Source organism: Podarcis bocagei, assembly GCF_964188305.1.
Source record: "Podarcis bocagei genome assembly, chromosome: 3".
Lineage (NCBI taxonomy): Eukaryota > Metazoa > Chordata > Lepidosauria > Squamata > Lacertidae > Podarcis > Podarcis bocagei.
Genome location: NC_138127.1, coordinates 37976236 through 38004113, shown reverse-complemented (window position 1 = coordinate 38004113; position 27878 = coordinate 37976236). Strand labels below are relative to the sequence as shown.

Genomic DNA, 27878 nt, shown 5'->3' with positions numbered 1-27878 from the left:
TATAAGTGAATGGAAAAGCCAAATTGCACAAGTGCTCTGCTAGTACTATGTACTCCTCATTGCTAATTGTTCTATCACTCCTGCTTGTACCTACATCAGCTCCTCCTCCTCCTCCTCTGCTCTCTTAACCGATGCATAGAGCAAAGGGGATTGCTGTTCCCTAACACAAGCACTTGATGGATGCTTGTCATGATGGCGCCTAGATAACATTTTCCTAAAGAAAGTCCTATCCTGGATCTGCTATATGCCCCATGGAAATGACTGTTGACTGTTTAGAAGGGCACTTAAAGCCTTATTTTTACCAGGCATTTGCAATTTTTCGGGTTTTGTATTTTGTCTCTCACTTGTTTTATTGTAGTCTATTCTGAAATGATAATGCATCATTGATTTGCTTTTGTTTATAATCTGTTGTAAGCTACTTTGGTAACTAAGAGTGGCATATAAATGTAAATAGTTAAAAGTTAGTCGTAAGAAATCATGTGGAGCAGCTATATTTTTCACAGAGAAGTAATGAGACTGCACAGAGAGGCTCACAGTGTCATTTCCTCCTCGTTCTTAGTATCTTCATGGGGGGGAAACGTAGTGGGGAAAGTGACCAAGATAATCCCTTCCTTTTAAAGAGTACAAAAAGCTTTAAACTTTTGTGAAAGTGGTGTGAAAGGGTACAAAGGTGTGTCTTTTGGATCTTCCATTAAGCTTTCCTTTTTAGTGCACAATAAATATGATTGGGCAAATCAAAGTGAGCTTCTAAAACTAAGGGCATAACTTAATAACAGTATGAATTTGAAAAAAATAGTAATACATCTTTACAATTTATATATTTCTGCTTCAAAGAAGAGTATGCCTCCACTCTTTAAAAATAAAACAGACCTACTTCTTAGCTTATACTAATTAGTGCTCCATGATATAAAGGTTGCATAAGTTCTTTTTATAAAATATAAATAGATTTCTGGGGAAATGACAGAATCTGCCTGTCTTGCAGATGGATTTCAGTGATACTTGCTTAAACAAGTTTGCTGAAATTACTCTCCTTCCAACTGAACACTGCTCTTTTCCTTGACTGAAACTGGTACAAGCGAAGAGAATGGAAAAAGAATTCACTATTAACAAAACAAAACAAAAAAAGGAGGCCCTAACACTCATAGAATTATCTGGCAATGAAACTCTGTTCAAAATGGGAAGAGTTGGCAAAGTGGCCTTTTGTTGGGAGCTTGGAGGTGAGCCTCCTTCTCTTTCATTTCCTGCATTGGAGAGTTTTTGATTACGCCTGCTCAAACAGCCACTTTGTGCTAATGTGTTTTCTTGTGGATTTGCCAGGTGACCCCCTGACTCATGGGCACCCTGCCAGTTCCACCACAGCGACTGTTCCTTAAACAAGCACAGCAAGTGAAGTCAGTTTTTGCTACTGCTGTCCAGATGGAACACTGACTTTCCTGTTCCTTTTCAACTAGTGGTGAATATATCCTAAGGTTGTTTTTGGTGGGTTGTTGTTGTTTTTTAAAGTACCTCAATGGTTCTCAGAATGCCAAAAGAAAGAAGATGGCTTTTGATGATGGTCTGCAAGATAATTCTTCTTCTTCTTGATTACTGCATCACCCAAAATACTAGTGGATTTTCATCCCGTGGAGTGCTCTACTTTGGTTTCTTCAGTTTCCTTCCATCAGCTTCTTTCTGTGAGGCTTATCTGCACATATAAAATGAAAGATAGCTCATAAGCTACAGCATTTGTTCTGGAGAGGGGCAGTTTTGTTAACAGGAAAAGGTGATCATGGGGGTTTATTTCTAGTGTGTGTCCTTCTCCCCACCCCACCACCACCAGAGCAAAGGCAACACATCCATAATTGTAACATTGCTGTTGTCTTTATTGGCTGTAAACATCAGTGCCAATTGGGGGCTGAATCAATGCTGTGAAATGCCACAATATAATCATAAATTTGTTCCATGTAACATAGATATGGAAAGTAGCAACTGAGAGAAGCAGAAAAGAAAACAAGAAAGGGCATACTTAACATGGTACAGTAGATAAGTCATCTTTTTGTTGTCTGTGTTCCTCCTTGACAAATGCCAGGAAATTGTCTCCTGTGGGCAACAAGGACGTCTTTACATGTGCCATTTCTATAGCAGGTAGAGGTGAGTAGCAGCTGTCCTGGAATAAGCATGCTATAAGCAGAAACTATAATGGACTCCAAAGCTGAGCTGTGTGCATATAACTGACCAAAGGCTCCTCTCAGCTGCATGTTCAGGTCAAGAGAACTGGAGAGTACCATGTGAGACTGACTTCATATACATCTCTCAGCCATTTTGCTCTTGGGGTGCTAGGTCATTAAGGCAGAAAGAAGAAACAGGCACATGATCTGTGAGGCGTACAGTGCCATTTCTCTTACATACTAGGCCTGGGCGATATATCGCTATATCACCCAGGACCAGTATGAGGCGCCGGTACAGCTTGTTCCTCCCTCTGCATCTTTAAAATGCTCGACTGAGGAGTGTGCAGCTGTCCTTACCTCAGCCAAGCAGTTAAAGGAGCTCCCAGCCCAGGGCTGGCTCCTGTGAGCCGGCAGCGGAGTGGGGGCTCCGTGAAACTGCTCAGCTGAAGGGAGCGCGGTTCGTGGTTGCCCACTCACCTGTGAGCAGGAGGAGCACTTGGGCTTTCTCAGCTGGGAAGGAGGAACAACCTTCCCGATTCCTAGCTGAATTGTGCAAACAAGCTGCGTTGTCCCAGCCCATGAGCGCCTGGCTGAAAGTGCCTCAGTTCCCGAGGTAACAAGAGAGTTACAAAATAGCATTTAAAAAAAATAAATCCTTGTGTTACTATGAAAAACGTTGAAATAAAAATTTGCTTATCATTGAAGAAAGAGAGAATTAAAAGTATTGGGTAATAGGTCCTAATTAAAGCAGGGCCTATCCCTTCCCTGTAAAGAAATCTGGCATTAGCAACACAGATGTTATACTACTGACATAATTAAACAGGCATACCTCCCACTTGGCACATTATGCTCTTGCTTGGTTCTGGATCACACCTTACACTTTGGCAAGTCACTTAATTTCTGCCTCATTTTCCCATCTCTATGCAGCAGAAAAGACCACATGACTTTGAGATCAGCATTCCTTTGTGAAGGACATTTCTCCTTCCTCTTCTCACTTTTCTTTTTTATTTCCATCATGTAAAATAAGGAGGAAACACCACAATATTGCCTGGAATGTTGTTTGCTGTTATACCTGTCTGGACTTCGTCAAATATTAGTGATTTTGGATGCTTCTTCCCACTGGGTCAAGGAATAAAATACTTTGCATTAAAAATGGAATGAGGTCCCTGTGAATAGAAGGCAGAATTGACATGAATTTATCTTTCTGTCACATTCCACTAGGATGCCTCTCTACATTCTGGGCTAAGCAGAAAATGATAGGAATATATATATATTAAGAGTACACTCTGATTTAAAGGCATGATGAAGCAGGCAAGGCACTTATTCATCCAAGAGGAGTCGAAAGCCTGCAATACCTACCTCACTTTGTTTTCTCTGTGACTCATTTTTTATTAGAGAATTGGAGGGAGAGGGGGGTGATCCTACAGAAAGCAGGATGTGCAGACAATGGAATTAGAAATCTTATTTGGGATAAACTGCTCAGAATGTTTTAAAATATTGAACTAAAAAAGGATGCCTGATGCTAAGGGAATTGTGCCTTTTAAAATTATAACAGTGTGAGGAAATGATTTAGTCTGGGTAAAATAGTGAAGGCAGATAATTACCACTATAGTACTGCTGCTCTGGTTAGACTTGGAGCTCTGTGCAGATTTTTAAAAATCAAAAAGTAAAGATTAAAAAAAAAAAACTTTAGAGGTCCATTTATTAATTCCCCTGTATTGGTCACCAGGCAGGTCAATGGCTTGTGTCTGAGTGCTCAAAGCCTTGCTTATGCAAGTTGTCTCTGCCTCACTATTTCCATCTCTAAAACGGATAACAATTATCTACATACTTGGCTCCTTGAGCACATAACGAAGAAGTGTGACTCAACCTATTTTTAAGGTTTTTGCTCACTCTTGCCATTTAATTCTTTAATGTGTTTTGCGTTGTAGTTGAATGTGACTTAATGCGTAGTCGGCAACTGGGTATACCTGTCCAGTGTTCTGCTCTGCATTGCATTTGGAGTTCTAGTTTTGTGTTTCTAACTATGTTGTATTTGTTAGGGGCTGTGCTGTGTGAATGGAGCTGCTCAGTAGCTGGAGAGTTATGAACATATGTAACAGCTGACAGTATAATTTACATGAACAGAATGTTTTATGTGGGCATTTCCTTTAGGTGACTGCTTTCACAACATTGCACAGATTACAGGAGGTGAGGTGGGTGCCTGGAAAGATTTGAGTATCACCTCCTTTGGGGGGCACCAGTACCCAATGAAAACAGCACAGTGTTTAGCATTGTAGCAAGGATTCTGCCTAAGTTGGACTCTGTGTATTTGGCAGCTCTTGTCTATTCCATACAAAACTGATGACCACAGTGAGTGGGAGGAAAGCAAGGGCAAGAGTTTACAAAAAATGATTTAACGGGTTCTAGCCCGTTTAGCAAGATCAAAAGAGTCTAAGAAATTGTTTTTCCCCTTCTGAACCATACTGCTTACACAAGTTCCAAAATCAAAGCTGTATTTTTAATATTTTTATCTGTTATACACCTGCCATATTGTACACAACAACCCAAGTTCATGAAGGAGTGCAAGGATTTGAATAAAAGACACTGTATAAGCAACAGAATTACCGTCCCTTTAAGGAGGTAACTATATGAGATTAAACTTCCATCCCCTAACTGAACCCTTGCCAAGTACCCTGTCACTCTCCTTCCCAGTTGACACACAACTTAATACATCTAGATGACTTTACATGGAGACTCCAATGTGGTCGTCATTCTGAAGTCCTTCAGGCTGCTCACAGATTGCAGCCTTGGTCTTCAACCCGCAAGCATCAGGTTCACAACAACCAACTATTACTTATCCATAGCTCTTCCTTGAGGGCTGTCATACAATCCTGTTCTCTTGTTAGCAAACCACTTTCAGCTCTTTGCCCCAGTATTATCTGTTCCTGGGTTGAAAGTTCATTACCCTGTCCTACCTTGGTCTGGTAGTAGCATCAAGGCTATCCAAAAACACAGAGGAGAAGCTGAGGTCAAGCACAGTGATGCAAGCCAAGCATGGATGTGGTCCAATAGCAGGGACATGAGACAAAGCCAAAATTAAGCAGTACAAAAGTAGGCAAAATTTCAAAAGCAAGGGGTTAGCAGCGGTCAGTCAGTGTAGGAGGCAGGAACAAGAAGTCAGGCTGAACAGAGTTAAGGGCCTGTGCTTTTCACAACTGGGAAGCTCACAGTAAGGGCTAATATAGCCTGTCTTTCCATCCCCCCACCTAATCGCAGTTGCTGCTGTTTAGGGGTATTTAGAGAGCTCTTCCGTTTTTGAGGAGTACCCTTCCTCATAAGGAGTCCCAGGGTTCATGACACGGGATCCTGCATGTTCCCCAAAGTCAATGGAAGGTTCAGTCCATCCTCCAAGGTGCTTGTGTCCAGTTCAGGGCTACATAGGACAGACATTTCAGATGCCTGCCTCTTAAGTCCAGCTCACTGTGGCCCCTTCCTAAATCCCACCCCTCCTTCAGCTCCAAGAGCTGCTCTACCCACCCAATACAAAACCTGGCCTTTTATTTACATCAGCCAAGACCCTCCATGCAGTCACTAAAATTTGGGTGAAATTCCATCCTCTTACTGACTTATGAGTCAATAAGACGCGGTAGAATGTCCACTAATGGAGAAATTAAAACTGACCACCCTTTTGATGACTGCGTCTCAATACAGCCAACAACCGTTTTACATGCATTCAATGTGTGCTTGACACATAGCCACAAACATGTGCACGTCACCACAAACCCAGAGGTGACTAGAAAAGGTGCAAAAGTGGCCCTTTTTGCAGAAAGGGCAAAAACAGTGTAAAAGCAGCGCCTAGCAATCCCGTAAGCCTTTGCAAGTGCAATCTCAGGAGCCCTTGCACTGACTGTTGAGTCCTGTGGAGAGTTGGAGTTTAGACAGGGCAGTTTGGAAGGAGTAATTGTGGTGGAATTTGGTTTTTTCAAGGGGTTTACAAGGGTTTTCAGAGGTTTAGAGGGTGTTTGTAGGCTTTTTCAATGGTGTTCCTGATATACGCAATTTCACTTAAATGTGTAGTGCCTCAGAACGTAACCCCGGCATAAAATGGTTGTTGCCTGTATAAAGCCAGAAACCTCTCCAAGCAAAGCGCACACCCCCCCATGCTAGACTGCAGTGACAATTTAACTGACACTTTTCTGTCTGCTATTCTGCCTTCAATACAACATACTCCTCTAGCTTCCAGCAGGAACATGTCAGTTAAATGATCATCTTGTTTCAAATGACATAAGATATGTTTAATAAAGTTTACATCAACAGTACAAAGCTTCTCAACAGCTGCGATAGCTCAGTCAGTAGAGCATGAGACTCTCAACCTCATGGTCGTGGGTTTGAGCCCCACGTTGGGCAAAAGACCTGCACTGCAGGGGGGTTGGACTAGGTGACTCTCATGGTTCCTCACAGAATTAGATGAGTCATTGATCCTAACTATCCATCCCTTCCACAGATATTCACTGTATATTCATGCATAAGGATGACACTTGTGGCGTAATTTTGTGCATGTTTTCTCTAAATCAAGCCCCACTGCGGGGCTTACTCATGGGATTCAGCCTTGTAGTGACTCTTATACATAACACCTCAGAAGTAAGCCCTATCAAGTTTAATGGAGCCCATGTAAGGATGTATAGCAGGTTCCCCGCTTCTGGAGTATAGTGTTGCAACTTCACTAACACATTGGTGAGTGTAGAATTGTTGATTCTGTACAATTGAACTTTTGAAAGGTAAATTTGTGCTCTATCACTTGAAGTTTCATTATTCCTGTAAACTTTGTTTAGCTTTCTTTAGAAAATTCCTAATACTGCTCTGGGAAAGTGGATCAAGATTAAACTGCTAAAATTATGGTAACGGTAATGGCAAACTTTGAAACGGTCCTATGACCCAGCAATCCAAACATTTGAGGAAGAAATACATCATCCATTAGAACCATATTAAAATCTTGTTTACCGCTTGTGGTGTTGAACATAAATCTCCAAGGGGTCTGGCACAAATAGTTTCCAGATTTTGTTGAATGATGTCATCACCGCTTGTCCTGAGCATGCATGTTTTCAGCTCTACCAAACCATGAATGCCTCCATTCAGCTCAGGTTTGAATTTGAGATGCTTTGTGATAACAGCGGAAAATAGATTCTTGCCCTCTGGTTGTTCAGAGCTGTGGTGCTACTACTGAATGGAGGATGTATTTAAAAATATCTACAAAAACCCTGGAGTCCTTTTGAATCAAGTCCAGCAATGTGCTTGTACTTCCTCCTGAAACTTAACTAGGCGACTAATGATATCATCCATAGCTAGTGTCTTCAAGAAGGAATAGACAGCTTTTCAAAGTCTTGGCTTGAAAAGAAACATGTAGGTTACACCCTCTGTCACATCTCACACAGTCCTGCAATCAAGCAGCTTTTATACGTGCACTGCCCAGGCACTGGAGCCAAGCTGAAGAGGACAATAGAAAGGGAAATGACCTCTCCATCAAACTTTTCTGCCTGCTCCTCCCCACCTCTCACAAAGAAATACATGCCAGCAAAGAGAGAGAGGAGAAACTGACTAAAATATATTCATTAAAATATGTTGCACTGATGTCACTATTACCTCTTATAAAAATCTGTTTCGTTTGGGTCTCTTTTTTTTTTACAGTTTGGAAGGCCTGTGTACCTATTCATTGCTGGCCTAGTTTTCTGTTACTTGTTTAGTTGGCCTGCATTTCTTGAATAGCTGCTTTATTCCTTTTTCTTTCTTCCCTTTTTTTTTCTTTTTGGCACCTCGAAGTTAATAATTCACTTTTTTGTTGGCTCAGCGTGTGAATAATACATTTAGGGCCATATCCTCCCCTTCCTCTGTAATAAAGTATATCCTTGCTCAATTCAGATTGTGAAAGTGCTCAGATATCTATAAAGCACTATTAAATAGAGATGGGGGCTAAACCTAGTGAAAGAGAAATTCCACATAAATTCATATGCACAAATGTGGGTGCAGAAGTTTTTTTGTTTCATTTTGTTTTATTTTGGGATTCTGATCTCCAAAGCATATTCTGCCCTTTCCAATATGTGCAGTTTGAAATCACAGTGTGCCGCTACTCTCCAATCCTGTGTGGAGGCCTCTAGGAGCCAGTGTGATATAATTGGCCCCTGGAGATGCTTAGAGCACCCACCCGGCAAGGCTGTATGTTGCATGATACAAAATTTGTCCCCATTAGAATCATCTGGTGGGGTTGCATGGGGAGGGATAGAGGGTTAAACCCACACCACACCATTTTTTCCCGTATGGCTCTTACATATGACTGGTATATTCAGGTTTTTTTATATATAATTTTTTGATTGAATTTTATAAATATTTTTGTGACAAAACATCCATCTTACATATAATACAGTGGTGCCTCGCAAGACGAAAATAATTCGTTCCGCGAGTCTTTTCATCTTGCGATGTTTTTCGTCTTGCGAAGCACGGTCCGTCGCAACTGCGCCTCTTCAAGCGGCTTTAAGAAAAAAGCGCAAGACGTTTTCGTCTTGCGAAGCAAGCCCATAGGTAAATTCGTCTAGCGAAGCAACGCAAAACCGAAAAACCCTTTTGTCTAGCGAGTTTTTTGTCTTGCGAGGCATTCGTCTTGCGGGGCACCACTGTATATAAAGACCGCTTGGCCATCTTGGCCTGAGACATCCCTCCTCCTCAACTAATGGTTATCCTAATTATGCTCTGATACTGCATTTTTGTTGTTGTTGTTGTTGTTGTTACCCTTAAATCCAAATCTTAAATACAACATTTAAGCATCATATTGGTAATAATTGATATATCTAACCATACAAAACTTCTTGTAGCCCTACTAACGATGTCAGTTGTTTACAATTGTCTCTCAAATGCAATGTAGATTTATTCCAGTCTTTCCAAAAGGTCTGGTCCTGCTGGTTCTGAATTTTCCCGGTTAGTTTCACCAACTTGGCATAGTCCATAAACTTCATCTGCCACTCTTCTTTTGTTGGGATCTCTTCCATGAGTGGTATATTCTGAATCATGCTGTGTGTGGAAAGTGAAGCAGTGTAAACTCTGAATGCAGCATGTATATGTATATAGGAACTATACGTGCAATAAACCAGTAGCTGTCTCCGAAGTAACAGCCTCTAGCATAAAAGTGCAACTATCTCAGAAATGGCTGCCAGCTCCTTGGCTATATTGAGGGTGAGCAGCTGCCATAGCCATCCCAAAGTGTAGTAGAGAATAGGTGGATAGAGGTGTGGAGCAGGAAGACTATTGGAGGAGCCATGGGATCCATCTCTCTCCAGAGAATCTTACCGGAGGATGGTCAGAACACTTGGTGTGGGGTTAGGGTTTGCCCAGGTCAGGCAGCTAGAGCATGAGTAAATCTCTTGTCAAAGCAAATACAACAGACAGAAGAGCTTGGTGGCCTTTTCTACTTGCAGCTTGCTCAATGTTGGGGAATTTTTGTATTGGGGTGGGAGAAGTTGAGACTATAGAATCAGAAACCAAATGCTCAGTGGTTCATGAGCAATATTTTCCAAAGTGGTAATATGAAGTGACTTCAGAAAGGATGTGAGATGACTTCAGAAAGCCAACACAATTTTAACGTCAATACTTTAACAGGAGAACTATAGAAGAGATACCTATGAGATAAGTTAACAAGAGACTAAAATCATTGGGTGCAAAGATGCTTTTCATGAATTATAGGAGACTTTATCCTGTGTTGGTCCATAGTCTGTCTTTTTGCTGTTCGCATCACAACAAACAAAGGACTGGCATAAGCCATGTTTGAATCACACTTTAGAAATGCAAAAAGGGGGACATTGCCTTGTAAAGGAAACTTCTTTATTGCCCAACCATGTTTTTCAGTTGGAGCACAAACACCAAATGGAAGGTTCAAGAAGTTGCTTTCTAGACATGTCCCAGAAAAGAGATATGTTGCCTTTAGCTACTTGAAACTGATGTATCCCAAAAACAATTCTGCATTTGCTGATTGGTAGAATTAACTGTTTATGTGCCATATCATGTTGGTAAAGTATATCAGACATCAAAATGAAACCAGTTTTTGTTTGTTTGTTTCTTTGTTTACTGCAGGATTTTAGATAATGGGCTGTGTGCAATGTAAGGATAAAGAAGCAACAAAACTGACAGACGAGAGGGATGGCAGTTTAAACCAGAGTTCAGGTTATCGCTATGGGACAGATCCCACCCCTCAACATTACCCAAATTTTGGTGTGACTTCGATTCCAAACTACAACAACTTCCCCACAGCCGGTGGACAGGGGCTGACCGTCTTCGGTGGTGTAAATTCCTCATCACATACAGGCACACTGCGAACAAGAGGAGGCACAGGTATATTGTTTAGAATAACTTTATCTTTTTCAGAGCATATTAGGTTTCTTCAGTACAAAAAAACAAAAACAAAAAATCAGTCTTTTATTGAGGATCATTTGCATTCTTGCAACACCCACCTCTGATTTGAAGACATGAAATTATTCTTGCTCATGTAGGACACAATTCACAATATAATAATAATTCACAATGTAAGCAGAGCACACAAATGGAGGCCTGCACAAAGTCAGATATGACTTTGGGTATAATATATTCTCTGTCTCCATTCCCCCTTCACTGTCTCACACAGTGCACACAGAGCCCCCTCATGCTGCTCATTCTCAGCACTCACGTATATACACTTCTTGCACTCGTAATTTACATGCTGCTCTCATACTTATGCAACATTCATACTTGCAGTCTGTAACAGGTGACCTTGTGATTCACATTGCCTACTGCTGTTTGTGCTGAACTCTTTTCCACAGAGTACATGGAAGCCAGAGCTCTTACAGGCAATAGCTACACTGATTTCAAAGTCTCTAACCTATCTTTACCTCATTTAAATAAATAATAAAGTTTTGTTGAGTGCACGTGCAATCCAGTGTAGCATGATGGTTGAGAGACTGAGATGTGAATTCCCTTGTTCAGATATCACCTGTATGACCCATGAACTCAACAGGTGGCCTTTGGAAAGCCACTGCTATCTCTTCCTTAGACACACACACGCCTCTGCAGTACAGGAATAACGATAGTCCTCTGTCTTGCACAGGTTTTTTTGGTTTTTTTGGTTTTTTTGTTTTGGTTTTTTTTTTTGGTTTTTTGCAAGGATAATACTTCGTGAAGTAAGTGGAACAAAAAACAATTTTTAAACCAAATTCTGTGTGTGTGTGTGTGTGTGTGTGTGTGTGTGTGTGTATATATATATATATATATATGCTTTCGTAGATTTTCACGGGTACAGGAATGCAGGTTTTGGTGTCTTCGGGTGTCTTCCCGTGTAAGAGTTGGGGTGTCTAGGCGACGTTTCGACGAGGTCTCACTCGTCATCTTCAGGCTGGTGCTTTCGGCTTCTTGTTACTGGAACAGAGCAGGATCTCAGTGTTTGAGTTCCTATAAATACTGTTGAGGGGGTGTGGTGTATAGCCTCCAACGTTCTGGGCAGAGAGGAAGTTCCCAGGTTAGTGTGCCTTTTCTTCTTTTGTTCATTAATTACTTGAGGGATATCTTGAGAGATTTCTTGATTTCTATATATATATATATATATATATTTGCTTTCGTAGATTTTCACGGGTACAGGAATGTAGGTTTTGGTGTCTTCGGGTGTCTTCCCGTGTAAGAGTTGGGGTGTCTAGGCGACGTTTCGACGAGGTCTCACTCGTCATCTTCAGGCTGGTGCTTTCGGCTTCTTGTTACTGGAACAGAGCAGGATCTCAGTGTTTGAGTTCCTATAAATACTGTTGAGGGGGTGTGGTGCAGAGAAGAAGTTCCCAGGTTATTGTGCCTTTTCTTCTTTTGTTCCTTAATTACTTGGGGGATATCTTGAGTGATATCTTGAGTGATATTCTGAGTACCACTTAGGTGGGTCATTAAGTGTGGATTAGTTGCTATAGCTTTCGTGTCTTGACCTTTTGAGCTTGTGAAGAGATTTTTCTGAGAAGATGGCTGTACTGCACTGAGTTGAGCCAGAGCACAACTCAGTGCAGTACAGCCATCTTCTCAGAAAAATCTCTTCACAAGCTCAAAAGGTCAAGACACGAAAGCTATAGCAACTAATCCACACTTAATGACCCACCTAAGTGGTACTCAGAATATCACTCAAGATATCACTCAAGATATCCCCCAAGTAATTAAGGAACAAAAGAAGAAAAGGCACAATAACCTGGGAACTTCTTCTCTGCACCACACCCCCTCAACAGTATTTATAGGAACTCAAACACTGAGATCCTGCTCTGTTCCAGTAACAAGAAGCCGAAAGCACCAGCCTGAAGATGACGAGTGAGACCTCGTCGAAACGTCGCCTAGACACCCCAACTCTTACACGGGAAGACACCCGAAGACACCAAAACCTACATATATATATATATATATATATATATATATATAGGCAGAATTTGTTGTCCATCTATTTTCCCCTACCCCTATTATGCAGTAGCAAATTTGTAAACTGCCGTTTTATGTCCCTTAGGTGTAACTCTTTTTGTGGCTCTGTATGATTATGAAGCAAGAACAGAAGATGATTTAAGTTTTCATAAAGGAGAAAAATTTCAGATACTTAACAGCTCGTAAGTTTTATGTTACCACATGACTTTATTAATATTTGTTGAGTGATTTGTACCTTCAGCAGCACTCCCAAAAGATGTACAGGGATGGCTTTAAAGGGGATTAAGACAAATTCATGGAGGATAAAGATACTAAAGGCTACTAACCATGATGGTTGTGTACATCATCCAGTACTGGAGGCAGAATAACTCCTAATACAGTCATACCTTGGTTTTCGAACAGCTTAGTTCTGAAAGCTGCTAACCTGGAAGTGACTGTTCTGGTTTGTGAACTATATTTGGAAGCCAAACGTCTGACGGGGCTTCCATGGCTTCTGATTGGCTGTAGGAGCTTCCTGCAGTGAATCAGAAGCTCCGCTTCAGTTTCCGAACATTTTGGAAGTTGAACGGACTTCTGGAACGGATTCCGTTTGACTTCCAAGGTATGACTGTACCAGTTTCTGGGAATCACAAGTGGCAAGAATGCTGCTGCTCTCATGTCCTGCTTGTGAGCTTCCTGTAAGCATCTGCTTGGCGACTGAGAGAGCAGGAAGTTGGACTTGAGAGGGGCCTTTGCTGATTCAGCCGGAGCTCTTATGTGAAATCTTCACACTCAGAGCAACTTCTGCTCCTGGTGCAAGTGGACATGAGAAGCACAGCTTCAGGTGCTGTAAGCTAAACAGCTGGAGGAAGAGACGCAGGATACCCGAGACAGTCCTGCCCTCACTTGACCGAAACCCTTGGCTTATTGGCTTCCACCCACTCACACAAGGATCCACTGTGTCCTACCTTTCATGATCGCAGCTAAATACTGAATTGGATTTTAGTCCTTGAATCTGAAAGATGGAATAAATTAATTAGCAATGGAAATATGACCTTTTAGAAGTCAGTGCTTATACTGATGCAATTTGCAGAATGTTTATTTCAGACCATGCTTGTACATTGCTCTGGTTTGGATAAGTTTTTAAAACAACACATTTAAACTATAAACAATATTAAGAGCATTATGAGGTTGTGACCATCTCCATGGATTTTTGTAGCAGAACATAGAGCCAAGTAAATTTTTGCAGTCATTGCACAGTCACCAAATATCTTTGGTCTGCATGACCAGTAGAAAATAACTATGGTAAACCATGATAAGCCGTGTTTATTTCTAACTGTAGTTTACTGTGATGTGCAAACCAAAGGCATAATAATAATAATAATAATAATAATAATAATAATAATAATAATAATAATAATTTATTTCTACCCCGCCCATCTGGCTGGATTTCCCCAGCCACTCTGGGCTGCTTTCAACAGGACATTAAAAACAGAAGAAAACTTCAAACATTAAAATCTTCCCTAAACAGGGCTGCCTTCAGATGTCTTCTAAAAGTCAGGTAGTTGTTTATTTCCGTGACATCTGATGGGAGGGCGTTCCACAGGGCAGGAGCGAAAAGGCCCTCTGCCTGGTTCCCTGTAACCTCACTTCTTGCAGTGAGGGAACCACCAGAAGGCCTTTGGCGCTGGACCTCAGTGTCTGGGCTGAACGATGGGGATGTTTAGTTATAGTATTTAGTTATAGTTTTCCATTTATTGCAAATAAATCATTGTGATGTCTGGAAGAGTGAAGTAAAAAGAGGAGATAATTTCAAGGAATACTTCATTATTCTGCCTACCTGAACAGCTTTTATGCACATGAAAGCACAGTCACTTGGGCTATGATTTATAAATGAAAACACCCTTTTCTTTTAAATTGGCAGTGAAAAAAGCTGACAAAATATTTACATTATACACTTTCCTTTATGCTTCAAAATGCTCCTGCTGCAAGCCTAAGAAAGTAATGCTTGAATAATAAACAAATCCATTACAAATTCTTAACTGCAATGGGTGAGTTTGAGGTGCTCTGCTGTCAAGAATCTTGGGCACAGCAAAGAGAGAGAGAGTGTGTGTGATTAGGCATTCTGCTCTAGTGTAAATGCTACCTGCAAAGAGGATGAGAACGGATGTGCTTACTTAGCTCTTCCCCTACCCCATTGCTGTCTCCATCCCCCGTCCACAAGTTGGAGGGAGAAGTGTGAGGTGGGAAGCTGCCTCCTACTTGTGGAGACTCCCCACCTTAGATAATCGTATTCCAGATTGTGGAGAGTGAGAGAGATAGCAATGCAGGAGCAGAGCTTAGCATGCTTGTCCCTGCTCTCATATAGACTTTATACCAACCAATACACTGAACACATCATTGCTTTCATAAACATACTGGAAAAATTGCCCCAATACCATTTTTCATGCCACAGAATTTTTAGACTCCCATTTACTCTGCATCCAGGGCACTCCTTACCACTGGTATGGCAAGGGGGGTACACACAAAATTAACCATAATCCACACCTATCCTCTAACTGTCCTGTCATGGTTTTCCCTGAAATACCACATTTTGATGCGTTTGTCCCTCCGATACCAGCTTTATCCAAGTTACGGGAGAGGGAGACTTGGTGCTTTAAGCCGGTAAAGTGTACACAGCCTCTTTCTCACATTCCTGTTCCGGAGTCCTGCCCACACACATGCCTCCAAAGCAGGGGTGGGAAGCTTGTGCCTCTCCTGATGGTGCTGAACTATAACTCCCGCCATCCCTGACCATTCAGTGACCATGCTGACTGGGGCAAATGCGACAGAATCTGGAGGAGGCACGAGTCCCCCATCCCTGTTCTAAACCCTCTTACAATTCACCTCAGGGGGCTTCCATTAGGGAAAGTCCCTGGTGTAGATGCATATACTTTAGCGCTTCTGAAGCTGCTCATACTGGCACATTCATTAACAGAGAGGCAAACTGTACAAAATGCGGCAATCCGAAACAATCCCTTTCTCTATTTTGCTTGGAGAAGCCCCTATTAAACGACACCAGCCACAGTATTTATGGGTGTGATAAAATATCTCCATCTAGTGGAATTTCTAGGCAGCGGTAGCAAAATAAAAACCAATAAATAGTTTCAATACACATTTGACTCTTCTGTCACTTTTCTGACTCTTTCTGTCCTGTTCCTTTAATTATCTCTTTTTATGCATAATGAACTCCGTAATGAAGGGTGTCAAATTAAGTCTATAACAGTTTATGGTAAGTAGCTTTGAATTCAGAGTGGGAATTCTCTTACTGTTTTCTCCTCTTGTTTTTCAGGGAAGGAGACTGGTGGGAAGCCCGTTCTTTGACTACAGGAGAAACTGGATACATTCCCAGTAATTATGTGGCTCCAGTCGACTCCATCCAAGCAGAGGAGTATGCTTTTTTAATTTTACGGAATCTGTTTAAAGCTGTGCTTAAAGAAAGTGCAAAGGATTTTGTGTGTGATTGATTGGGGTGATTTTCAAATTTCACATTGGTTTCCTTCTTCAGCTCAGTGATAAATAATTGGGTAAATTAGTGGAAGGGAGGAAACTAAACTCATTCTCATTAGGTCAAAGTAGGAGCACCCAAAATTTCTTGGCCTGAGTGTCCTTCATGTTGCAGTTGGTATGTCAGTACAGAAGACAAATTGTATAAATTTTGCACATGCCAATTCACTAGAGATAAAGGCGTTAATAATTGCAAGCTGAACAAACTTTTTATTATTGTGACTACAGTATTTAAATGTAAATTCTATGGGAAATTTTTGCTGCATTTTCAGTACTGTGCAAGGTCCATTGAAGTTGAAAATTTAAATCTTAAACATGCATATTTATTCAATGGTTTCTAGATCTGCCAGCATAAGTGGTTCGGTTTGGAAACTATTCTGAATGCACATTAAATAGCTGTATCCTTCTGTTCTGCATTGTGCATTTCAAATAAATGTCAGGAGTCAGGTCTTGGCAGTTGTCACCACAGGTACAAGTTGTTCAAATTTGCATGAGTCACACATCATGCTAAGCCAAACCATGGCTTTGTGTGAACACATGAGTGTACAGCCTCCCAGAGAAATTAATAACTTTACTCTCTCTCAAAATATATTTAAAAAATGAAAAAATGTCCAGTAGCGCCTTAGAGACCAACTAAGTTCATTCTGGGTATAAGCTTTCATGTGCATGCACACTTCTCCCTGGTCATTCTGCTTCTGCACTGCACAGAGCTAAGACATGGCTTGGCTTAGCATGTCGTTCGAAGTCAGCTCATGGTTTAGCTTTTTCAGAGAAACTGAGAGTCATAAGCCATAGAGCAAACCTTGGTTACAGCTCATGGTTAGTCTGAATAGAGCTAGTTCATGATCCCAGGTTCAGACCACCAGATAAGCCAGGCCATGACTTAGTACAGCGCAAAAGCAAAACCATCAGAGAGGATCAAAGTGGCCATGAACTCTTCTCAGAGAGCCCGCTTCAGACTAAACCGGGGATAGGCAACCTTCAGCCTGCTAGATGTTACTGAACTACAATTCCCATAAGCTCTAGCAAACATGGATAATGGCTAGGAGATGGGGGTTGTAGTCTGGCAACATCTGGAGGATCATAAGTTCCCCGCATCTCCATTATATCATGCTTTGACTTTTCATGAGGTGAACCGTACTTTTGACTGCTATTGCAGTTGTCCTTTTCCATCTTCTGCTTCCAGAAGAGTCCTGTACCATTTACTATCCATAACAAGTTTCCAGATTGTATTTTCAGGGCACAAGATCCTCACAAATCACCCTTAAATAACCTCCTGTTTATACAAATTAAATAATATTTCTCAGCCTTCTATTTAAAATGAAATCTTCTTTCTTGGTGTTTTTGGTAGATGGTACTTTGGCAAACTTGGACGAAAGGATGCTGAGAGGCAGCTGCTAACATTTGGAAATCCTCGAGGAACTTTCCTGATTCGTGAGAGTGAAACCACCAAAGGTAGTATGGCCAGTATTTTAATTGTTAAGTAAACGGGGGGGGGGGTGGATGCTTACAAAGCGATGAGCTGATAACAAGTGGGACCTAATCTATCATACATACATTGATTTTTTGTTTGTATGACCTATGAGTGTCAGTGTTGAGTTTACCAGTATTTGGTATTGAATAATCATCATTTCTAGTTCATTACTTCTGTAGTGCCTTGCCTAAGTATAGAAAAGCAACTGCAGGGTTATGGGGTAACTTCTCCAACTTCTGCTGCATGCTTGTGGAATTTTTCAAAGCTCAGAAAAAGAAATTTATATTCGACACAATAAATAGCAAACCACTGTTTGCAATTGGTTAAGAATTTGATCAAGTGTATCAATAGAATATATATTTAAAAGAAGGGGAGGACGGAGGTTGAAGATGAAGGGATCCTGTGCACAGAGATAGCATTTATAGTATGATTTCCTTTTAGTTTTGCTTAAGTCATCACTTAAAGCATGCCCTAGACATGAGTTTTAAACTGTTATGCAATTCAAAACAATCAAGCAATTCTTTATTTTTAAAAAAACCTATACAGGTGTTATAATTGTTGTTCAGAGCTGACTACAATATAGAGGTATCACTTATCTTAAAATACTGAAAATTGTAGCTGTAAATTTGTATATCCAGCAAGGTCTTCTTTTGGCATACATTATATATGATGCCTTAATTATGCCTTTTGTAATTACAGTGAGTGGTCTTTTTTTTCTTTGGACTGTAATATGTTTTTCAAAAGAATTTAAATTACTTTTAGTTTGAATTAAGACTATTTAATTTACTTCTGATTATATGTAGCTTTTAAAAACTTGTTTAATAGGTGCCTATTCATTGTCTATTCGTGACTGGGATGATATGAAAGGAGATCATGTCAAACATTATAAAATTCGCAAACTTGACAATGGAGGATATTACATTACAACCAGGGCACAATTTGAAACTCTTCAACAGCTTGTGCAGCATTATTCAGGTAATTTTGCAGATAAATGTTTGGTATATATTCTCAGTTCCTATAAGGTATCAATAGTGTATATAGAACTTTTTTCTGTATAATACATTAAAGAATTATTCATTCATTCATTCAATAATTTTGATATTATTCACCAGGAGGTACCAGAGCAGGTTGCAACAATAGAATATACAATTATAAAAACAGATACAATTGCAAAACACATTAAACTGTTCCAAATGTAACACAGCAATATCTGATGAGAGCAAATAAACAGTTTCCTTTTAAAAAACCAAGAAAATAAAAGCAGCTTTGCACTACATAAGCAATCAATCAATTTCTTTATTCGACCGATAGTCAGAATTAAAACATTACACAATAATTATAAACTATAACATCATAGGAGATACATAGGTAAGGTAGGGCCACAGAAATAGACCTCTCACAGATAACCCACATCAAAGCATTCAGTTATACGTTTCCGACGCTTGAGTGCCAGGAAAAGAAATTTAGCCACTGACAAGGTTGTTTTCCCAGAAGACTTATTTAGCAGATATGCTGTCTGGATTCCTCTTTGTCGGGAACTGAGCTGGGGTAAGTATGGAGTTATAAGATACTGTCTTAAATCGTTGTAGAAGGGACAGCTCAATAAAATGTGCTCTGTGGATTCTACCTCACCCAATGCACAGTGGCATAATCTCTGGTCATATGGAACTCCTCCATATCTTCCCTTCAGGACCGCCGAGTCAAGAACATTCAGCCTAGCCGCAGTAAATAGTCTGCGGTATTCCACGTAGTGGATATCCGCCAGGTAGCGAGCTGGGGCAGCCCGATACAACTGCTCCCCCAGAAACAACCCAGGTTTCACACGGGCTATGTCCTCCTGTCTGGCAATATCCCTTAATCTTTGCGCGATCACCGCCTTTGCGTGGCTATACGTCATGGACTCTATATAAAGGGAGGACAACCCACACTTCTGCACTTCCTCCACTATCTCCCCTTCCCATGGAGATTTAAAGTTATCCCTCAGAATCAAGGGGGCCAAACCCACCGGTCTGAAACAGAGCTTGAGCCATAGCCATAGCTTCGCTTTCAGGGCCACATACCTAAAGGCTTGGCAACCGGTTTCCAATCTCACTACATAAGCAATGTTCTTCATTAATTGCACTGCTAGAGTACAAAACCACAAAGAAACTTTTGGGAACATTGACTGGATAATTCTTGCTAGCTATGTAGCATATCAGTAATTTTTCTTTCTTTGATGCTATCCAATGTTGTGCAACCAGACTTCTGCTTGTACAAAAGGACTTCACTTTCCTTTCCCCCATCCTGCATCGCCCTAAGTGCCCCCCAAATAATTTTTAAAGGCAGCCCCATATAATTTATTACAGTAATCCAAACAAGAGGTTGCCAGAGTGTGGATAACTGTAGTAAGGCTGTTTCCGTCCAGGTAGTATTGTACATTATAGTTAACATGCATGTTTTATTACATTGATTTCCATATATTGTCTCTTTAGTAATAATCCATACTTTGCATTGTAGCACAGCTGTGAAATAATTAGAAATCCATGTCTGTATAATTTGCTTAATCATTTAAAATAGTTTCCTCGTACTTTTATGTTGTGTATGTTGTTCCAAATGCGCTCGCGCACACGCACACACATTTCTATAAATATTCTGCAAAGTTCTTATATTCAAGATGTTTCCTACCATTATTTTAAAGTAAATTTATTCATAACTATATTTAAAATTGCTTATTCTAGTCTAGGATATCATAACTATAATGGTGCCTAAGATTGTTCGATCTTTAAAATGTTTCATAAACTGTAGGGGGAGGGGAATCATTTTGGGATTATTGCTACATCATTTTATTTCTGTTTGTAATATTACTCAGAGCTTCTCTGAAAAGAAAATCTGACCTTCGATTTCTGCTTGGTCTAAGGCTATGCTAACTAGAGGAGTGCTGACAATTTATGCTTCAACTATTTCTTAATATTAATCCTACGGCTAATTCTCATACATTGACTCCCTGTTTTGCATTGCACCAAAGCCCTCAATCTTGCTTCTAAGATCTATTTATTCTATCCCTATACGCATTCAAATACTTCTAATATTCTAATACTTTGTGGTTTCTAGTCTCAGCTCTTCTATTGGTGTACTGCTGGAAATGTTATATTTGACAGATTTTTGCCATTGGTAGGAAAATATGTGGCTGCAAAGACATTGGCTTCAGCCTAGAAATTTGAGTGGCTGTTTCAAATTGATGTGTGATGGCTGGTGAGATAGAATGGAGAGCAGTAAATTGCCATCACTGAACAGAAACTGAGAGGGTGGGATGTCTGGGGTAGCCAGTTTTGTTTTGTTTTTTAAGTACAGGGCTTCTTAAACTTTTAATAGTTGTGTAGAAGAAGGAATTTCAGCAGATACAGATGGTCCTGCAAGCCACATCTATTGAAATTCCTTCTTCTATCCTGGGAAGCTGCTTAAACTTAAAGGTGGGCCTGCTTGAGGGTATTTGAAGCAGGGAGAAGCTTCTCCCTGTGGTGTGCAGGTGTGCTGCTGATGAATGGTCAGCATCTCTCTCTTTGGGTGTGGTCAGTTACATTTGCCAGCAGTGTATCTGCATGGGTGCTGCATGAGCCACTGCCTGTCTCTGCTGCCCACTCATAAGGGCGCAGGCCTCCCCTCCCTGTCAGTGGCAGCCATTTTTTGCTTTCTACTCCACCTCACCAGCCACTGCCGGATATGGCTGTCAGCTCTTTTCCTCTACAGCTCCTAGCTATGTGTTCTGTCCCAGTACTCCTTCCTCTTTTAGACTACCTACCCCCCCCCCCCCGCCTTCTGCTGTGAAGGTCACAAACAAACGAAATTCACAAACAAACAAAAAACCTCTGCCTCAAGCTATGGTTTTGTTTCCATTGGGAACATAATTGGCCATGTTGCAAATTCTGATAGTGTTAGGAAAGCAGTTTTGAAAATTCTTGCGCCTAGATTTGAGCTAGCTCATAAACAAGTTACAAGATCCTCCACACATATTCTGGCACTACACCACCCTGAATTGTCTATTAATTGGTTTCCCCTAGCTCTTTCACCCAGTGGCGTAGCGTGGTTTGTCAGCACCCGGGGCAAAGCAAGTAATTTGCGCCCAATAACCCGCGGATTAGCGCCCCCTAACTCGTGGATTTGCGCCCCCTAACCCTAACCCCCAGATGTTGCGCCCGGTGCAGCCAGCCCCCCCTGCACCCCCCACGCTACGGCACTGCTTTCACCCCATCCACCATTTCTCCCTTTTCTTCTCCTTACCTGCAAAAGTTTGCTGCATCTGCTCCATGTTTATTTCAGCAAACCCCATTTAAAAGATTTACAAACTCTAGGTCAGGCTCCTGTGTATTATGATAGAGGTATAACATGTACCTATCAGCTCCAAAGAACAAACTTGATTGTATTAATAGCCATTAATTGATTTTGTCTGATACCCGTGTATTTCTGCACTCATGGGTGAAAAGAAAAACGTTTATTTATCATTTATTTATAATCTGCTCTTCAACCAGGTCCCAGGGCAGACATATACAAACCTAAGCAAGAATTAAGCAATAAAATTAAAACAGCATAAAACAAAATGCAGGCTTCAATTACAGATTGCACCAGCAGCAACAGCTGAGGGTCCCTATAGAGAAAGTCTACTCACAAACTCCTGCCCCATGAATCTCATTGTGCTTTGGGACCACAAGCAGTGCTTATCCTACTGATCTTAAAACTGTAGCAGGTTGGTATGAGAGAAGGCCTTCTTTCACATAGTTAGGGCTTAGATCATTTTGGGCCGTATTAGTTTTAAATCAATGCCAGTTTTTTAAAAAATAAAAACAAGGCACCACAAGCTTGCTTCTGGGCATTTGTTTCCCCATGCCCCTTATTCCTAAAGCACCAATTATGACAAGTAAATCATATATATTTACCCAGTAGTGGATAATCCAGTAGCCACTACTGCATTTATATCTTAGATAAAGCCATCCAGAAGATACTGCAGCCCATCAAATAGCTGTTATTTTAACAATCCTACAGTTTAAATGTCCTTTTCCTGCCTTTCAATATTTGTCCTCACTACTTGTGTTAATTCCTGACTTGGAACCTCTTAACACATTGTAAGAAAGAAGCAAAAAATAATAAAAAAGTAACACTACAAGGAAGCAGTTGGGGTAGGTAGTACTGAGAGTGGGTAGTGCTGTGATCTAAACCACTGAGCCTCTTGGGCTTGCTGATGGGAAGGTTGGGGGTTTGAATCTGCACGACGGGGTGAGCTCCCATTGCTCTGTCCCAGCTCCTGCCAACCTAGGAGTTCGAAAGCACGCCCGTGCAAGTAGATAAATAGGTACCGCTGCAGCGGGAAGGTGAACAGTTTCCGTGTGCTCTGGCTTCTGTCATGGTCCTCCATGCACCAGAAGCGGTTTAGTCATGCTGACCACATGACCTGGAAAGCTGTTGTGGACAAAAGCTAGCTCCCTTGGCCTGAAAAGCATGAGTGCCGCGGCCCCATAGTCGCCTTTGACTGGACTTAACCACCCAGGGGTCCTTTAGCTTAGCTTAGTTTAGCTTACTGTGGTGATAACTTTACAATCAGTCCATCTGTGATTGTGTACAGACAGGGAGCTGTTTTGTGGGGTATGCTAAGCCAAACCATGGTTTGGTGAGACTGCCTGAACATGCAGGTTCCTGGAAGGGAGCTCCCAGCCATTTTCTCCTCCCTGGTCCCTTTTGCTGCTATGCCAAGTTTTAGAATCAGGACAGGGCAAAGAGGCTGCAAGCTCATCTTCAGGAGCTCACACATTTGTGTGGACTTGCTATGCTAAAGTTATTTTCCCTGCCCCACCTGCTTCCTTGTAGCTCAAAGAATTCTGCAGACTTTTGTCATGCCAACCATTTTAAAGATCAATATTACTGTGAAAATACATTCATGGTGACATTAAAATACAAAATGATGTAACATGTATGGCATCCATTCATGGCCTCCTTGGCTTGGGGTGGAGAGAAGAAACACAAATCTCATCAGCATGTGCTTCTTCTTTTAATGGAAACCACAATTTGTAACTTAAAACACTTTTTAGTATAAAAAGTGAGATTCTCATAAAGTTAATAAAGTTAGACTGAGGTGTGAGGATTTTCATTTTATGTGCTGCTTTGTATTTATTAACTTGTTGAATAATTTGAAAATTTAACGAATAAATAATTTATCAAGTCAGACAGTATTAAATGAATATTTTGAACTACATTATGCCAGTTGCCCATAAATGCAGAATGTTGCAATAATAGGAAGAAACTAAGAGATGATTTATCCACTCCTTATGCCAAACAAATAATGGGATTAATAAATGCCCTTGAGTGAATATTTCAGAAGTGAATGTTTTAAGTGTACAGTTTGTTTATCTTCAAGCTTTTGGGGGAGAATGCTACTAACAAATGATGTAACTTGTTTACTAGCATTGTTTTTCTTGCTTCCTGTGTATGTTTCATGTTTGTTACTCTTTTCTTTCCCCTCTGCTTCACTTCTGCTTCATCAGAGAGAGCTGCAGGTCTTTGCTGCCGCTTAGTAGTCCCTTGTCATAAAGGAATGCCAAGGCTTACTGATCTGTCTGTCAAAACCAAAGATGTCTGGGAAATTCCACGAGAGTCACTACAGTTGATCAAGAGACTGGGAAATGGGCAGTTTGGGGAAGTATGGATGGGTATGCAGAGAAAATACATATCTATATATATATCCCATAGTCTCCCAACTTTTGGGGGCAAGTATGGAAGATGGAATGTGGAAGCAAAATGAGCCGTGACCAGCAACATCAAAGAGCAGATGTCTTCGATTACTTAGGATAACATGCTTCTGACTTTGAAAACCTTTCATTCTGAGCACTGAGTAATTTATAGATGAAGAAGAAGAAGAAAGAAAGAAAGATGATCTCATATGCTCTCCTGGCTCTATATGTCAGGTTTGACAAACTACCTTCAGCTTAAGAATCAAGCCTCGCGCACTCTAATCTGTTAATTATGTAAAGGTTGTGATGAGCCTTCTACCTCGAAATTAAGTGAGCATGGGCACTGAAGGACAAAACCACCTTCCATCTTTCTCTGTGCATGTAATAACTGTGTGGATTATAAGTATTTCTTTTATTAATTTCCTTTCCTGTAGAAAAAGCTGATGGTTTATGTTTTAACTTAACTGTGATTGCATCGAATTGCACTCCACAAACTGTCGGATTGGCTAAGGATGCATGGGAAGTGGCACGAGATTCATTGTTTCTGGAAAAGAAGCTGGGTCAGGGCTGTTTCGCTGAAGTGTGGAGTGGTAAGGCAGTGGAAACTGTTCTGTTTGGGATAGATAACTTTAAAGCCGTCATAAAAAAACCTGTGCGTTTCAAAATCAGAAAGCTATCATTAAACCAAGTGAAATAAATCTAACACCTAAATCTAAAGTTAGTGACACCTAAATCTAAATTTTTAATATGGTCTCTTGATGCCTAGTCTGTCAACTTACTAGCTATGCAAGTCCACATGGGCTTTGAGCAGACCACACCAAGTGCTGCCTTTGTGCAGTGTCACAAACTGCAACACTGACATTGCAGAAATTTATTCTGGCACTGCAGGCAGATAATACAGTACATATCATTTGTATTTGGTTGAATACAGCCCTTTGTACCAGTTCCTAAGTTTCAACATTTCCAGAAATGAAATCAAGATTGGGGCTATGCAAATACAGTGGTGCCTCACAAGAGGAAAATAATCCGTTCCGCGAGTCTCTTCATCTAGTGGTTTTTTCGTCTTGCGAAGCAACCCTATTAGCGGTTTAGCGGATTAGCGCTATTAGCAGTTTAGCGGCTATTAAAGGCTTAGCGGCTTAGCAGCTAAAAGGCTATTAGTGGCTTAGCGGCTTAGAAAAAGGGGGGGAGCGAAAAAAATCGCAAGACTTGCAAGACGTTTTCGTCTTGCGAAGCAAGCCCATAGGGAAATTCATCTTGCGAAGCGCATCGAAAAACGGAAAACCCTTTCGTCTAGCGGGTTTTTCGTCTTGCAAGGCATTCGTCTTGCGGGGCACCACTGTATGTACTGACTAGTTTGTCAATAGTTCCTATTGAGTTCTATGAAACAAAGTAAATGACCTATAATTTGAAATACATTAGAAAAGGGAGAAAACCTGCTCCAGATTTCAGAGTAACCAGGGTCAGGCAGCACTGGGCAGGTTTAAGCTCGCCAAAGAGTTGTCCCCAAGTTCACTTTTCCACATATATATGTATGGCTACCACATGTCAATGGGGAAAAGTAAAGCACTACATTAGGAGACTTCATAGTAGTGAGGAAAAAACCTTCACTCTCTCCTGTAGAGTCAGCGAGGTAGGACATCTTTGCTTACCTGACCTGTCACCTGCATTGCTGCAACCGGCTGGGGAGGAGGGGCGAGATGGCAATGAGTTCAGTAAACACACTGGTGGGAGCAGGAGATTGGTTCTGCCCATGCAGTTGCACCACATGGACCTTGCTACCACCTCACGTCTCTCCCTGCCAATAAGCCACAGTGATACCAGTGACAGGAGGTCAAATAGTCATGATGCCTTGCCAGTAACTACTGCCTCAGTTCCTATCAAACTGGTTACAAATAAGTAGCTAAGCAACCCTGGGTGTGGGAGTTGCATGAAGACTACCTATTCTGCAGAATACGTGAGAACAAGTTGCTTGTGTGTATTAACATCTATAGACATGTCAGCATAGCCCCTTTATGATCCAGCTTTCTCTTCTGGATCAAAATAAGTGCCTCTCATTTCAGGGCAGGCGGAATCTATAGATAGCGAACAGCCTTTGGCAATAAACAGATAAAATATTACCAAAAAAGTATTGAGCTAATGTGTGAATTCCTGCATTAACACACTCACCATTGTTGGTTCAATGCAGAACTAAGAGTAAATGAATTCCTTAGCTCTGTGTTTTATTTTAAATAAAAAAACACTATGTGATGTGCTGTTTTGGCCAAAGCTATATATATATTCTTCTTCTTCCATTAGGAAGTCTTTTTATATTGAATTCCCTCAAATAAATGGAACTAATTTTAGCACTGAAATATCAGTCTGCACTAGTCAACTAAATTAGACTTCTGCTGATTTGTGTAAGAAGCTCAAAAAGTATGGCCTCTTTTAATAATAGAGGCAGAAAAAATTATTCCAAGTTGCTCAGGGCTGTGTCTCAGCTGTGCAATAACATTATGAAGTAGATTAGCCTAAGATCAATGGCTTGTCCTTGGTCACTTCGTTTATAACAGAGAAGTTAAAACTAGCTTAGCATATGTGTATTCATCCCTTTGGCCATTACAGTGTATAGATCTAGATTACAGTAACTGGCAACCCAAAAATGCACAGCCTCATTAATGTCCACTGCTTCTTAGATGTCTCACTTACTGATCTTTGCTACTTCTGTTCTTTGTTTACCTACTGCAAGTAGAGTCTTGTGAGTTCTGCAGACACTGGATGTTTCTGCTGACAGCATTTGTGGGTGTTTTGTAGGTACTTGGAATGGAAATACTAAAGTGGCAATAAAGACTCTGAAGCCTGGCACAATGTCCCCAGAATCATTCCTGGAGGAGGCTCAGATCATGAAAAAGCTAAAACATGACAAACTGGTCCAGCTGTATGCTGTGGTGTCCGAAGAACCTATCTACATCGTCACAGAATATATGAGCAAAGGTAGGTTAACACCGTGCTGCTTGTAGATATGAGTCAGGAATTACTCTCTAGCTTGATTAATGCAAATTAGCATCACCTTCAACCATTTGCTTACCCATTATTTTTAAAGCTACCCATTTGAAGGAATTGTTCTTTATTGCATTTTTTCTCTCTCCAAGGAGCTGAAGGTGATAGTGACAAAAGGTGATAATGTACACAAGACTGGGTGGATCCAGAGTGTGATGAACACATCTTTGTGGGAAGAGGTGGTGCTTGGCACCTTGAAAGAGGCAGTAGCATGGTCACTTCAGGGGAGGGGACCCTAGACCTGTTGGTGTTTTAACGACTACCGCCTAGTCACAAATACCTCTTTTTGGGGCAAGGTCTACAAGATGGTTGTGATGGTGCCATTGCCAGCATCATTGGAGGAAACTGGTTTTCTAGTCTCATTCCAATCTGGGTTCACAGCTGCGTTTGGGACTGAATCAGCTTTGATCACCCTTTATCAAGAGAGGAACACTGGAAGTGCAACTCCTGGTGGATCACCCATCAGCTTTTGATACCGTTAATCATGGTAACCTGGACTGTATGAGAGATGCATATTGGAACGCTGTTCCACAGCGTTTCTCATCTTATCTCCAGGGAATATAT

General features: G+C 41.0%; 1 protein-coding gene across 13 annotated transcripts in view; it reads left to right on the top strand.

Annotated features, from left to right (window-relative positions):
* The window catches only part of FYN (FYN proto-oncogene, Src family tyrosine kinase), a 109945-nt gene that overhangs the window by 69661 nt on the left and 12406 nt on the right, over positions 1-27878 (top strand). For 10 of the 13 annotated variants that reach the window (XM_081186711.1, XM_081186710.1, XM_081186715.1 and 7 more), the window contains 7 exons: positions 10245-10502; positions 12667-12763; positions 15892-15990; positions 17458-17561; positions 18406-18555; positions 24090-24254; positions 27069-27248. In XM_081186711.1, coding sequence (XP_081042837.1) covers positions 10256-10502; positions 12667-12763; positions 15892-15990; positions 17458-17561; positions 18406-18555; positions 24090-24254; positions 27069-27248 — 1042 coding nt within the window. In that variant the 5' untranslated portion in view covers positions 10245-10255. Of the gene's footprint in view, positions 1-10244; positions 10503-12666; positions 12764-15891; positions 15991-17457; positions 17562-18405; positions 18556-24089; positions 24255-24709; positions 24866-27068; positions 27253-27878 lie in introns of all 13 variants that reach the window. The other 3 variants (XM_081186712.1, XM_081186713.1, XM_081186714.1) reach the window with 3 other exon arrangements.